The 16,261-nt window shown below is 36.5% G+C and overlaps 1 protein-coding gene across 1 annotated transcript in view; it reads left to right on the top strand.

Moving 5' to 3' along the window:
* The window catches only part of CHMP2B (charged multivesicular body protein 2B), a 30,536-nt gene that overhangs the window by 4,456 nt on the left and 9,819 nt on the right, over positions 1-16,261 (top strand). The window contains exons 2-3 of the mRNA XM_047099735.1: positions 9,640-9,731; positions 15,617-15,811. Of these exons, the coding sequence (XP_046955691.1) occupies positions 9,640-9,731; positions 15,617-15,811 (287 nt within the window). The remainder of the gene's footprint in view (positions 1-9,639; positions 9,732-15,616; positions 15,812-16,261) is intronic.

Here is a 16,261-nt window from a genome sequence, read left to right as displayed (position 1 = left end):
GCATATATGGTCCTCCTTGATTTGGCCCTTGTCTTTCTTGTCATAACTCTGAACATTTTACTGTCCAGCAGTATTGTTCTTATATTTGTCAGAACATACCATAAATACTCTTTCTCACTCTGACGTATTTTTGCTTATGATGTCCTTATGCATAGGATCCTCTTTTTCCTTTCTCTGGCTAACCTGCACTGTCTTGGGTGTTTTTCTTCCCCGAGAACTTTTCTCTGATGCCATCTCAGACTACGTTAAGTACCTCACTCCTGTATTCTCATTTTTTTAATCTCTGCTTCCTGACCTGCATTCATTGGAACTAGAGTAGATCCTTATGTCCTTCCAAAGTTGGATTATGCTTTTGCTGAGTTTTTCCTACTTTCCACATATGCAAGGTAGCAGAGACTTCAGAATACATGGAAGTATCTCTGTAGCAGATTAAATTTAGAGACACATTTTCAAAATAACAGTATTTACTAACCAAAAGTAGTGTTTCCAAAATCCAGAGCTTACTATAGTCTAGATCCATTTACCATTGTCACCCACCTACAAGTTCAGACGTAATTGAGGAACCCTACTGACAGAAGAGGAGGAAGCTTCTTGGTTTTTACCTTATTGGGATTGTATCCATGTACGCTGATAGTCCAGAGTTCAGAATCTGTGACATTTTGACTAACTTGGGATGAATCTCCTGTCAAAAGGTAGGTTGTGATGCCACATTTGTGATATCTTAAGAGAAAATAAAACCCACCGTCTATATAAACTGAATTCTATCCAGAACTTTTCTGCTTTCTACCAAATAAGGTAGATCCTTCTGGTGCTGTCTACAGTACCTAGATCTTTCCTAGTATGCTGTGTGTTCCCTTAGTGCTTGTTGTTCTGGATATTTAAAAACTCAAATTTTACTTTCTGTTTGGCCCCTATGTTCTTGGCACAACAAAGAAAAATAACTGAACATGGGATTCAGGAGCACAGTACTCTGTTCTGAGCATTTTTCTCAGTAAATGTTCTCCATACTTGTAGTATGGTTATTTCTGTAGGAACATGTCTTCCTCTTGTATTTCTCCATCCCTAGCATGACCCCAGAGACTAGTATTTCTTTTCATGCTACTGTTTTCTACCTTCCGAGTCCATTAAGTCTGTAAAACTTCCCTTTCATAGGAGCTTCCTGGTCATTCCCTCACTTACCTAAAGCAAGAAAATGCTCTTTCACAATTTTCTGAACTGAAGCTGTTATTGATAATGGTACCGCAGCCTGTGTCTTTGAGGACCAATTGAGACCTAAAGATCTACTGACACATAGCCCATCTGAAAACCTTCCTTCAGCCCTTGAAAAACACTGATATTTTACTAATAATAAATTAATATGAATGAATTTCTCAGGGCTGAGTGAGTTGAGAGTTTACTGGGGGCGGCGGGGGGGGAAGCATTCCTTTTATGCTACCACAGGGCTAGACTCTCCTGTTTTCTCTTTAAGTTTATTTGTTCATTTATAGAGAGAGAGCATGAGTAGGAGAGGGGGGCAGAGAGAGAGAGAGAGAGAGAGAGAGAGAGAGAGAGAGAATCCCAAGTGGGCTGTCAACCAGATGCAGGGCTCAATCCCAGGAACCTTGAAATCATGACCTGAGCCAAAATCAAGAGTTGATCATCCAACTGACTGAACCACCCAGGTACCCCTCCTATTTTCTCTTTAGTATTCCAACTCTTCCTTCCAAGAAAGACCTGCTGAGAGTTTCAACTTCAACCTAGTTTTTAAATAGATCCTTGGCTCCCTGGACCAAATGTAGAAGAAATCTGTTAGCACAATCCTCCACAGTCCTTTCTCTTTCCCATAGTTGTTTTCTGTTTTATTTTTTGTTCTTATTTTTTCTTTACTATGTATCAAAACTGGTTAATTAAACTGATACCATTCCTCCCTGATTTTTTTGGTTTACCATTTCCAAAGCCTAAGAAACAGATTTGCTTGCATGTCGAATTCTGATTCCTCCCTACCCAGTCCCTCATTGTCATTTTCCTTCTGCCTCCCAGTAAATTTGGTTCCCAGAGCCAGCATTTCCAGGAACTGACCTTTAACATTTCTTTCTTATCCCTTAACTTTTGAGTTTGTAGCATTTTTTTTTTAATTTTTTTTTTTCAACGTTTATTTATTTTTGGGACAGAGAGAGACAGAGCATGAACGGGGGAGGGGCAGAGAGAGAGGGAGACACAGAATCGGAAACAGGCTCCAGGCTCTGAGCCATCAGCCCAGAGCCTGACGCGGGGCTCGAACTCACGGACCGCGAGATCGTGACCTGGCTGAAGTCGGACGCTTAACCGACTGCGCCACCCAGGCGCCCCAGAGTTTGTAGCATTTTTGCAGTTATTTTCTCCTCATCAACCCAAGAAGGTGGTACATCCCTGCATAGCCAGGACTACTTTCCTCTTTATTGTTGGGTGCAATCCACCACACCTCCTTTACACTGGTGGTTCTTCTGTTCAGTCATGATCAGGGTGTATCTAATGCCCATTACCCTGCTATACCAGGGCCGCAGGCCCATCACCACTTCACTCACAGCTGCTGCAGAGATGGTAGATGAGATCTAAAGTGGACGTGCCCTCTCGTCTCAGCTCTTGATCTCCAGAGCAAGTTAGTAAAAATGGTAAAGCAGGATGTGGGAACATTTTGTGCTCCTATTTCAATCCATGTGATGGCTAAATTTAGGACGACTGATAGGCAATAAAATTGCTTAGATCAAAACTATTTTTTTTCTTTAAAGAAATACATTTAAAGCAGAAAATATGGTGTATTAGATTAAGATTTTGTTACGACCTTATAGTAAACATGACCTTGTAATAAAGCACAAATCCTGTATATGGTAGGGAGGATGCTGTCCAGTAGACCAACTTGAATCCCACTGAATGGAAACATCTGCATGTTGTGCCTCGGGGCTCCTAGGGCAATAATTCTCAACTACCCTGTAAACTTGAGATAGGCTCCCTCCTTCTCCCCAGAAGAAGGGCACTTTAAACATGTTTAAAATATAACTTACAAATTAATGAATGCCTGTATTTAAAGTTTGTTTTGTTTTTGTTTTTTTTTGTTTTTTTTTGTTTTGCTTTAATCCTGAAATGTATAAATTGTATATAAATAAGCAGGATCTGGAAGGACAGTCGTAATTCAAGTTGGGGCCTGGACTCAAATCCCAGTAGAGAATTCTAGTAAACTAGGCTGGACTACATTATGGAGACCCCTTTTGTTTTGTTTTTATTTTTGACTGTTTTTTTCTGTAAGCAGATATACCTTATTGACTCAGAACCGAGAAGAGCCGAATGACCTTTTCTGTCTGTATCTTGAGTCCAGAATTTAAGTCTGTGATCATTCTAGTCATACATGTATATTTCATTCAGTAAAAAGAGCCTGAAAGGCTTGAGATAAGCTTTTAATACCTACAGTGGAATTGACTTGGCTGGCCTTCTCTAAGTGTTGTGCTGGGTATGGGTGGGTAAAAAGGGTGATGGGTGGGGTGGCTCCAGACCCTTTTTATCTCTCAGAACATACCACAAAGAGAACATACCGTAGTCACAGCCATGTAGCATTGCCATTTTAACAATGTGGAAGTTTTTTATTACTACCTGTTAAGAAGTGCTTCACAACAACCCCACAAGGCAGATGAAGTGCTGGAATCTAAAAACTGGGACTGTTTGTTTTTGCCTGGAGAAGGAAGCACACTATGGACAGGAGTCCAGCGCTGCTCCATCTCCTAGATGTCAGCAACACCCAGTACATGTTACTATTATTGTCTTGACTCAGAATGAAAAGAGGCAGTAGGAAATTGTAAGGGAAATATCTGGTTATGTCAGTGCTCTATTTTTCCACCGTACAAAGAGATCTATCATAGTTTGGTAAAAGAGATCTATCATAGTTTTGTTATTGTTAAATTATCAACCATCTTTCTTGGTAACAAATAGAGTTTATTATACATCTTAAAGGAATGTGTTAACTATGCCTATGAGGCACATTCTTTTACATTTCAAATATCTTTGTACTCCCTTAGGTCACTGCTAACTATACTATATTGGGACAGTAGTTGGCATAAAGTGCAGTCAGGATACAAATAGATAAATAAATAAAATACTTGTGTTCCTTGCTCTGAAAGAGCTTGGGAGGAAATTAGACCTACCAAAAAATAAATAGAATGGGAAATAAACTTGGCCTAAAAAAACATTATAAGTTTCTCAGAACCATATTCAAATTATTCCTTCTGAATTATCTAGAAGACCAAATCATTAAGTGTGGGTTTAGGATAGGAGGTTTTTTTTTTTTTTTTTTTTTTTTTTTTTTTTTTTCTAAAAGGTAAAGGATAAGTTTTATAGGATATGCCTATCATCTCATATGAAGAAAACGTTTTACTATCTTTTTCTCATGATAATATGGTTTAAAGTGTTATGACTATATTTTAGTATGCAACATTAGATGTTCTCAGTTTATAGCTTAGAACTGTTTAAATATTAATAGGTGTATTAACTATGATATGAGGCTATGGAATATGCAGTAGTTAATTTTCTTTATTTTTCTTTCTCTAATATACAGTGACAGTTATGGTACACATAGATACATAAAATTGAAGTAAAACTGTTTTGATTAAGTTATATGTTTTGGTAAAATTTCCTGTCATAATAATGTGTTTTGCCAACAGAGATAGCTATATCTATTTTCTACTCTATGGTTCTCTGATGCCAATGGGGTGTCTCCAAAAAGTTGATCAGTCTTAACACTCGCTGGAGTTAGCACAGAGCCCACTGGTTCAAGGCTCAGTCCTACAAGACTGTCCTCATTTTAGATGCCAGTCACAAGTCCCAGGTTGCCACCAATACTTCTGACTAACCAGCTACAAATTCTAGAGTCCTCATAACTCTTTCCACAGTGTGATAATTTGCTAGAACAAGTCATAGAACTCAGAAAAGTGCTTTACCTAGGAACAGCCAAATGGAAGCAAAGTTTTGGGGACTGTAAGTGGCACAAGATCTTCCCTGCCCTTTTTTGGGCATGCTGCCCTCCCAGCATATCAGTGTGTTCACCAACCCAGCAGCTCTCCTAATCTCTTTGTTCAAGAGTTTTTTATAACCTAGTCTTCAGCCCCACTCCCTTCTCCTGAGGTCAGAGGGCTGGGGCTGAACTTCCCATTCTCTAATCAAGTATTTGGTCTTTCTGGTGACCAGTCCCCTCCAGGAGCTATCTAGGGGTCCCCTTTCTTGAGTTAAAAGATATTGCTATCACTAAGGAAGCTCACTAAGGGTTTTAGGAGCTCTGTGCCAGGAACTCCAGACAAAGATCAAATATATGCTTTTTATTATATCACCCTAATAATGAAAAAGTATATATTGATAGAATTCTAGATCTTCTCCATCAAGGCTTTCAGCAATTGCTTTGCATCTGTGTCAGTTATCCGGCCACAATTTAATTTGTCAATATGGTGGCTTCTCTTTCATCTCTGTACTCTTGTGGCTTTAGAAGACTCTCATCACTATCTCAGTATTACCATTTCATTTTATATTAGTTGAGTTTAGGGACTTTTCAGTACACAAAGATGTTATACTCCAAAAGTTTATTTGTAATTTCATAGTTTTAAATTTAGAACATATTTTCTGTTGAAACAGTAGGGTAAGTGGTGAATGTTTTTATACCAATTTGTTGGCTTTGGCAAGATAGGGTGCTAAGTTCAAAAGAAGAAAATTAGGAGTATTTGAGTGTTGAGGATGGAAAGACTCATGATCGCTTTTAAAGATAGGGAAATAAGAGCTTTGCCACTTAGTGTCTGTCTGCACCTGTCAGAGGAAAGATATTGTGTGCTGTGGACTGAATTGTATGCCCACAAAATTCATGTTTTTTTGTTTTTTGTTTTTAAGTTTATTCATTTTGAGAGGGAGAGAGAGAACACATGTGAGCTAGTAAGCTGGGGAAGGGTGGGGGGGAGGGTGAGGAGAGAGAAAAAGTGCAAGTAGGGGAGGGGCAGAGAAAGAAGGAGAGAGAGAATTCTAAGCAGGCTTCAAGCAGCACAGCATGGACTTGGGGCTTGATCCCATGAACCATGAGATCATGACCTGAGCTGAAATCAAGAGTTGGATGCTTAACTGACTGAGCCACCCAGGCACCCCTGCAAAATTCGTGCTAAGTCCTAACCCCTAATGTGACTGTATTTGGAGATAGGGTTGTAAAGAGGTAATTGAGGTTAAAAGGTTATGAAGATGTGGCCCTAATTCAGGGCGAGGGTGACCTTATATGAAGAGAAAGAGGTACCAGGGATGGGCACACACAGAGAAAAGGCCATATGAGAACACAGCAAAGAAGGCAGACATCTGCAGGCTAAAGAGAGAGACCTCAGGAAAAATCATACCTGCCAATACCTTGACCTTGGACTTTCAGCTTCCAGAACTGTGAGAAAATTAGTTTTCTGTTTTTTAAGCTACCCAGTCTGTGGTATTTGTTATAGCAGCTGTAGGAAACTAATAAATTGTGTTATTTTAGAACAGAATCCCAACCAGTGCTCCATGGAACATTAACATCTAGGAAATGTTAATAGAGATTCTTAAAAGGAATTCTTGACTTAACAAATGTAGGAAATAATCTATAATATGTTCTCCACTTAAGAATTGACTGCATATTCATATACTAAATAGTCTTAGAGGCCTTGGAGCAAAGAAACCTATTCAACTATTAGGGGCAGAGGGGCAGAGAGACGGGGAGAGAGAATCTCAAGCAAGCTGCACGCTATCAGCGCAGAGCCTGATGTGAGACTCAGCTCACAAACCATGAGATAATGACCTGAGCTGAGATCAAGAGCGGGCACTTAACCAACTGAGCCACCCAGGTGACCGTAGTTATTTTTATTATGAGTAAAGTTATACATTATACACAGAAATGTATAAGTTTGGTGTTCCATCAGTAAAAGGATAACGAGTGTTGGCTCTGTCGTTTTATTTGAGGTGAAATTCACATAACGTTAACCATTGTAAAGTGAACAGCAGTTCAGTGGCGTTAGTACTTTCACGATGGGGTGTGACCACCATCTCTAGTTCTAAAACATTTCATCACCTCACACTAAAATCCTGTACATGATAAGCAGTGACTCCACATTCTCTCTCTCCAACCCCTGGCAAATACCAGTCTGCTTTCTGTCTTTGTGATTTGTCTATTCTTTTTTCTTTTTTTTTTAATTTTTTTTTAACGTTTATTCATTTTTGAGGCACAGAGACAGAGCATGAGCAGGGGAGGGGCAGAGAGAGAGGGAGACACGAATCCAAAGCAGGCTCCAGGCTCTGAGCTGACAGCACAGAACCCGACACGGGGCTTGAACCCAGGAGCTGTGAGATCATGACCTGAACCGAAGTCGGACACTTAACCGACTGAGCCACCCAAGCGCCCCTATGATCAATCTATTCTGATATCTCATCTGAGTATAATCATAAAATGTTACCATTTGTATCTGGCATCTTTCACTTAGTATAATATATTAATGGTTTATTCATGTTGTAGTATGTATCAGGACTTCATTTCTTATTATACTCCAGCTCTCATACCTAGAAGTGGAGTTGGTAAGATCATATGGTAATTTTATGTTTAACTTGTTAAGGAACCACCAAATTTTTATCCACAGTGGCTGAAACAATTTACATTCTTACCACCAATATATAAGGGTACCAGTCTTCACATTCTCATAACACTTGTTATTTTCCTTTTTTGTTTTTGATTATAGCCATTCTGGTGGATGTGAAATGTCTCTCATTTCCCTTATGACTAATGATGTTGAGCATCTTCTTTTTGTGTTTATTGTCCATTTCTGTATCTCCTTTGTATAAGTGTCTATTCAGGTCCTTCACCCATTTTTAATTAGATTGTCTTGTTTTTGAGTTTTAAGAGTTATTTATATATTCTGGATACTAGACTCTTGACGTGTGTGTGTGTGTGTGTAGTCTTGTTTTGGGATTTTAAGAGTTATTTATATATTCTGAATACTAGACTCTATATATTAATAATTTGTGTGTATGTGTGTGTATATATATATATGTACATATATGTACATATATATATGTATATATAGTTTGTATGTATTTTTTCCTTTTCTGTGGGATGTCTTTGTGCACAGCCTTTAATTTTAACAAAGTCCAACTTATCTTTTTTTTTTCTTTTGTTCATGCTTTTAGTGTCATATCTAAGAATCTATTGCTAAGTCCTAGATCATGCAGATTTACTCCTATGTATTCTTCTAAGAATTATGTAATTTCAGTTCTTACATTTGGGTCATTAATCTTTTTTTAGTTAATTTTCATATACATTGTGAGGTAGGGGCCCAATTTCATTCTTTTTCATGTAGACATCCTATTGTCCCAATGCCATTTGATAAAGAGACTATTCTTTCTGTTACCATTATTTTTAAATCTACTTCTTGACTAGAAAGGTACTCTAGTGAAGTGATTAAGATTACTGATTCAGGAGACAGAACACTTGGATCCAAATCTGGCATTACTGCATGCTGTCTTGTGACCTTGGGCAAGTTATTGAAACTTCCCAACTCTCAGTTTTCTTTAAGTGTAAAATAAGGGGCCCCTAGGTGGCTCAGTCATTTAAGAGCCCGCCCGACTTCTGCTCAGGTCATGATCTGTCGGGTTCGTGAGTTCGAGCCCCGCATCGGGCTTTGTGCTAACAGCTTGGAGCCTGGAGCCTGCTTTGGATGCTGTGTCTCCCTCTCTCTCCTCTGTCTGCCCCTCCCCCACTCACACTCTTTCTCTGTCTCTCAAAAATGAATAAATGTTAAAAAAAAAACTTAAAATAATAGAAAAATCAACTCCATAGCATTATTGTCGATATTATATTGCATAATATATGTACAACACTTCGCAAGGTTCCTGGTAATGAAAGATCAGTTTTGGCAAGAATTACCATCAATATCTGTGATCTTTGAAGAAATTACTATTTAGTAACAGCTAACCCAAATTATAGTCCCTTGGACCTAGACTAGCCTTTAATTCTTCAAAAGATGGGACCTGATGGATCCAAATGAATAAATTAGAAAAACTTCAAGATTGAGTGGAACTTTAATAGTGTATCAGGACATTGTGTGTTATTTACTCCTTAACAATTATCCTTATTTTATGAATAAGCAACCTGAGGTTTAGAATATTAACTAACTTTCCCAAGATATCATCATACAATGATCAGGTGGCAGAGGGAGGATTCAAATCCAGGTTTGCCTCATTGGAAGGTCTACTATTTCACTCTGTTATGATGATATGATGACTTAGTGACCTGTCTTCCTTCCTGGAATTTCATATAATACTGGGGTAAGAAGAGATGAAGAATGTGTTTGTGACATATTTATGTGCTATATAAAACATTGTATAGTATCAGTTCTCTAAGGGAATCTTTTATTGTGATGTATATACACTTTTGGATACTATAGCATATCTGCAGTTATCTTTTGTAGTTCTTTAATTAATATTTATGATCCAAGTTTTAATATATTTGACTTTATATATATATGTACTATATTGAATAAAAAAATTAATATCTAGTAAAACATGGTTTCTTTTTTTTTAATAAAGTCTCCAAGTCCGATATTTTAAATGGTACTGAAGAAAATTACATTTAAGTTTCTTTTGTGATTCTCTTAGATGTAATAAAGGAACAGAATCGAGAATTACGAGGTACGCAGAGGGCTATAATCAGAGATCGAGCAGCTTTAGAGAAACAAGAAAAACAGCTGGTAAGTAGAACATTAAATTTCAGCTTAACTTTTCAAACAAATTTGGAAATTAGTGTTAGAATAATTAGCTAACTAAGAAAAAGACACATGGCAGGTGGTAAGTGATTTACTAAGAAATGGCATTTTATGTCTTCCTGAATTTTCTGCTTACCTTCGTTTATTGTGTCATTCTGCTGACTTTTATCAGGATTCTGTGTATTCTGCTGATTATAAAATCAAATTATTCTTCAGTTTGTAGAAGTCATGAATGCCCAGGAGGAAATATTTCTCAAAACACAGCTATTTTATTGTCAGTTAACAACAAAGATTAAATGGTCCTGAATAACAAAAAGTTACAGGAAATAATTATGTTAACTCACAGATATCTTACTTGATGTTTTAGTGATCATTATGTCTGTGATAATGAATGTCCTTTTTTTTAAATAGACTGTCTTGCTTGTCTTTAAATATTTTTATGTTATGTTTTTATATGTTGCTTTAAATCTTTTAAACAAACAGCATGATTGAGGTATTATTGACATGCAGTAAACTCCATTATTTAAAGCATATAATTTGATACATTTCAGCATATATATATATGATGAAACCTTTACTACAATCAAGATAATAATGAACATCCCCACCATCCTGAAAAGTTTCCTTATTCCCTTCGCAATTATTTTTACCTGTCCATCCCTCCCTGACACCCTCCTTTGCAGTAAATACTGATCTGTCACTGTAGGTTAGTTTACATTTTCTAGACTTTATGTAAATGAAATCATATAATATGAATACTTTAAATTTTTTTTTTTTTTAACATTTATTCACCTTTGAGAGACAGACAGAGCACAGTGGGGGAGGGGCAGAGAGAAAGGGAGACAGAATCTGAAGCAGGCTCCACGCCCTGAGCTGGCAGCACAGAGCCTGATGGCAGGGCTCGGACCCACAAACCGTGAGATCATGACCTGAGCCGAAGTTGGATGCTTAACCAACTGAGTCACCCAGGCACCCCTATGAATACTTTTTTTTTTAATGTGGCTTCCTTCAGTCAATTATTTTGAGATTAATCAATGTTATATAATCAGTATTAATTTTTTAATTGATGAATATTACTTTATTGTATGGGTGTTTTCATAGTTTATTTATCTGTTCAGCAGCCAGTGGATATTTGGGTTATTTCCAGGTTTGGGCTATTTTGAATGAAATTGCTATTAAGATACAATTGGAGTCTTTGTGTGAACATATATTTTCGTTTCTCTTGGGTATATCCCTAAGATTGGGATTGCTAGATTATGGGGTAAATGTATGTTTAACTGTGTAAGAAACTACTAGACAATTTTTCAAATCAGCTGTAATGTTTTCTGTTCCTACCAGGTAGATATGAAAGTAAAGTTGTTCCACAACCTGGCTAATAGTTGGAGTCAACAGTCTTTACATATTAGTCATTCTAGTGGTGTATAGTAGATGGTCATTTTAAATTGCATTTCACTTATTGCTAATGACGTTCAGCATCTTTTCATGTGCCTGTTTGCCATTTACATATCTTTTTGCCAAAAGTGTCTATTGAAATATTTTACCCATTTTTTTCATCATGTTGTTTCCTTTTGTTTATTTGTAAGAGCTTTTTATATATTTCAAATATAAGTACTTTATTAAATATATATTTGGTAAATATCTTCTCCAGTTATTGGCCTTGCCTCTTTTATTTTCTGAATAGTGTCTTTTGTGGAACAGAAGATTTTTATTTTAATCAAGTGAAATTTCTTCTTCTATGACTAGTACTTTTAGTGTCCTAAGAAATCTTTCTCTAACCCAAAGTCGCTAATATTTTCCCTTCTGTTTTCTCCTAGAAGAATTATAGTTTTAGTTGTTACATTTAGGACACTGAACCATATTGAATTAAGTTTTTCACTGTGTTATCAGGTGAACATGGAGGTTCACTTCTGCGTCTTTTGAGATGATGGTCATGTAGTTTTTCTTCTTTAGTCTGTTAACCTAGTGAATTGCATTTATTGATTTATTAAAGTTAAAATCAGGCTTTTGCTCCTGGGATAAGTTACATTGGTAATGACGTGTTTTTTTGAGATACTATTTTCAGTAAGCTGAAATTTGTTAAGAATACAATAAAACCTTGGTTTGCGAGCACTGTTCATTCCAGAAACATGCTTGTAATCCAAAGCACTTGTATATCAAAGCAAATTACCCCATAAGAAATAATGGAAACTCACACGATTCGTTCCACAACCCCAAAATATTAATATAAAAATGATTACAATCTTGTAATACAATACAAAATAATAAGGAAAATACAAAATATAAAGGAAAATAAGCAAATTAGCCTGCACTTACCTTTGAAAACCTTTGTGGCTGGTACGTGAGAGACCAGAGAGAGGAGGGTTATTGTGTTGGACAACTTTCACTGTCACTAACAATCAATACTATCTATTGGCTCAATGGAATCTTTTTCTTTTCATGCAGCTTTACAAAGAAGCTATCCAATGATACTTGCTTTTGCTTCCTTTTGAGGATTTCACGTTAAGTGTGACATTGCACTGTCGTTAAACAGATTTGTTGTTTGCACTGCCACAGCCTTATTCGGGTGGTGCTTTTCTACAAAATTTTGCGCTATATCTCACATTTTACACATCTCCCTAATCTCATTTGAAGTGAGGGATTCCTCTGCCTTTTCCTCCTCCTTCACTGCAGACAAGATGCAGACATAGACTTCTTATAAAATCTTGCAGTTTCAGCCACTTGCATACCTTGTTTGTACTTCTCGATAATTTCCTTAACTTTCACCATAATCATCTCCTTCATCTTACCGCCTTTCTTTTCAACCTTTTCCTGTGTGGGGGTACACTCACACAGATGTTGACTACAGTACAGTATTTATAAACTTTTGTCATATACTGTATTTAATGTAACTGACAATAAGGCAGCAGGGGAAAGGGTCTCTATATGAAGGCAGCTTGACTTGGAATGAAGCAGAACATTCCTAAGCTTATTCTTGTTTGGAAAAGCAAAAAACCATCCATTGGTGCTTTGAAGTGACAAAAAATACACTAGTGCCAGTTGTGGGCACCTTCCAACATTCTGAAAAATCACCAATTTCTGCCAAACATCTTGGTCTAAGATCGAGCATCTGAGCATGGGAGACGATCACTCACAATTCCACAGTGATATGGAGAGAGAGAGAGAGAGAACCATTGGCTCAGTTGTGATCATGTGACGTTCAGCATCACATACTACTCGTATTGCAAGACATCGCTTGTTTATCAAGTTAAAAACTATTAGAAATGTTTGCCTGTCTTGCAGAGCACTCGCAGTCCAAGGTTTTACTGTATTTGCATCTAGGGGTGCTGGGTGACTCAGTCAGTTAAGTGTTCAACTCTTCATTTTGACTCAGGTCGTGATATCATGGTTGTGGGATCAAACCTGTGTTGCATATGGAACCTGCTTGAGATTCTCTCTCTCCTACCCCTCTTCTGCCCCTCCTGTATGTGTTACCCCTCTGTCTCTCACAAAGAAAAAGTAAAGAATATTTGTATCTGTGTTTGTGAAAGATACTGATTTGTAGTTATCTTTTCATGCAGTGTCTTTATTTGGTTTTGACATCTGAGTGATGCTGACTTTAAAGCATGAGTTGGTTTCTCTTATTTCTTTACTGGAAGAATGTGTATTTCTTCCTTAAATATTTGAGAAGATTCATCAGTAAAGCTGTCTTTGTGGATAGGTTCTTAAACTACCAGTTCAGTTTTTAGAAAAAACAGCTACAGAATGGATCATCAGATAATCTTTTTATTTATTTTAATTTTTTTGTTTACATTTATTTATTTTTGAGAGACAGAGAGAGACAGAGCACAAGTGGGAGAGGGGCAGAGAGAGGAGACACAGAATCTGAAGCAGGCTCCAGGCTCCTAGCTGTCAGCACAGAGCCCGACGTGGGGCTCGAACTCACAAACCGTGAGATCATGACCTGAGCCGAAGTCGGACGCTCAACCGACTGAGCCACCCAGGTGCCCCAATAATCTGTCTTTTTAAATGAGCTTTGGTAGTTAGCATCTGTCAAGATCCATGTTTACTAAATGTTAAAACGTAATGACCTGTTATTCATAATGTTCCCATATTATCCTTTAACATCTTTAGGATATGAAGTGATGCCCCCCTTTGCATTCCTCATCTTTGTAATTTTTATGCTCTCTTTGTATCACTTTTTCCCCTCATCTATCTGGCTAATGGTCTATCAATGCCAATGGTCAATCTCTTATAAAAAATGGCTTTTGATTTCATTAATTTTCTATATTGTTTTTTCTTTCCTATTCTCTAGATTTCTTTTATTGTTTATATTTTTCCTTGTTTACTTAGTGTTTTACTTTTTTTTTTACTTTCTCTATTTTGAAGCTTATGAGATATTCATTTTTTTCTAATATAAGCTTTAATGCTATAAAGTTCCCTCTAAGAACTGTTTTAACTATAGCCCACACATTTTGATATGTTGCATTTTCCTTTTTGTTCCAAGTTCAAAATATTATCTTATTTCTCCTGAGATCTTTCCAACCCATGACTTATTTAGAACCATGTTGTTTAATTTCTGCTTATTTATGATATTCCTTCCAGTTTTCCAGATTTCCAGTTTTATTTCATGTGGTTAGAGAACACACTTTGTATGATTTCAGTCCTTGTAAATTTATTGAGCCTTGTTTTCTGATACAAAATGTGGTATATTTTGGTGATTTTTCTTTAGTGTACACTTGTAAAAAGAGTGTTCTGCTGTTGTTATTTTAAAAATAAAAATGTTGTTTAGGTCAAGTTGGTGATAGTGTTTTTGTAAATCTATAGCATTACATAGTCTCTGTTCACATGTTCTAACAATTATAGCAGTGTACTTAAGAGAGAAGTTGTTGATATTCCTCATACTAATTGTGTATTTGTTTCTCTTTTCAGTTCTTTCAGTTGTGCTTCACATATTTTTTCTTAATGTTTATTTATTTTTGAGAGAGAGAGAGAGAGACAGAGCGTGAGCAGGGGTGAGGCAGAAAGAGAGGGAGACACAGAATCCGAAGCAGGCTCCAGGCTCTGAGCTGTCAGCACAGGGCCCGATGCGGGGCTTGAACTCACTCATGAACTGTGAGATCATGACCTGAGCTGAAGTTGGACACTTAACCGACTAAGCCACGCAGGCGCCCCTGTGCTTCAAGGTTGAAGCACTGTTCTTAGATGCATGCACATATAGGATTGTTTTAGTATCTTTATATTATGAAATATATCTTTATCATTATGAAATGCCCCTTTTTATTTCCTATGATATTCCTTTCTCAAGTTTTTTTGAATCTGATATTAATGTAGCCATTCCAGATTTTCAGAATTTAATAAATAATTATAGAGTATATTTCCTATCCTTTTACTTAGTTTTGTTTTTTGTAATTAAAGTTGGTTTCTTGATATAGCATATATTTGGGTTTATATTCTTATCTAAAATGACAACTTGCCTTTTATTAAGGTGTTGGATGAACCTTCTTACTTAATGTAATTGTCTATATAATTAGCCTTAAATCTACCCTTGTGCTTTTTTCTCTGTCCCACCAACTCTTTGTTTTTTGTTTTTCTTTATCCTACTGACTTTTGGGTTGAGCTTTTTCCTTTTCTTCTGGGGCTTTTTGTGAATACTATTTTGTAGACTTGCTTTGTATTTGTGGATGAAGGTACTAGTTCTGTCTTTCCCATGTAAACATATGGAATAAATTGCCCTCTCCAATTACTCTTTTTCTCTGACCTTATGACCGCCTCTTCCTGTCTTCGTGATCAGGGAGAAAAGGGTATATGATGTGTGTTTGATTTTTCTTCTGAAATCATTGGGAACGACCTATCAATGATTTTTTTCCCCCTGTTTTTATTTCCTTTCTTAGGAATTAGAAATTAAGAAAATGGCTAAGATTGGTAATAAAGAAGCTTGCAGAGTTTTAGCGAAACAGCTTGTACATCTACGGAAACAGAAAACAAGAACTTTTGCTGTAAGTTCTAAAGTCACTTCTATGTCCACACAAACAAAAGTGATGAATTCCCAGATGAAGATGGCAGGAGCAATGTCTACTACAGCAAAAGTAAGTGGGGACCTTTATATCCATACATTTATAATTTTATCTAAGATATTTAAATGTCAGTATTCAAATCAGATTTAAAAGTACCTCCTGATGTATATGGGGTACAGAATCTGTGTAATATTTAGTAAAAGAAGTTATAAGACTAGATAATCTAAATAAATACTTCTAGATTTTTTTCATTGAAATATAGTTAACTTACAATATTATATTAGATTCAGGTGTACATAGATTCTTTACTGATTTGTTTTACTATAAAATTTCTTTGTTAGGACATGTTGATTGTCCCAGGGTCACATTTAGCTTCTAAATTTTTTAAATCGACTTAAAGTATTATTTGCTTTTTCCCTTAAATTGTCAGAAGACTTTTGGTCTTGTTATTTCATTAAGCTGTAAGTTTTGATTACTTCTGAGTAGTAATTTCCTCTTGATCCATTTTCATGTATATGTCAG

This window comes from Lynx rufus, unplaced genomic scaffold (assembly GCF_022079265.1).
Source record: "Lynx rufus isolate CCGP_SWC_20201006 ecotype Redwood Valley unplaced genomic scaffold, mLynRuf1.p SCAF_5, whole genome shotgun sequence".
NCBI lineage: Eukaryota > Metazoa > Chordata > Mammalia > Carnivora > Felidae > Lynx > Lynx rufus.
Note: the sequence above shows the minus strand (reverse complement) of the source record. Positions and strands in the feature narration are given on the sequence as shown.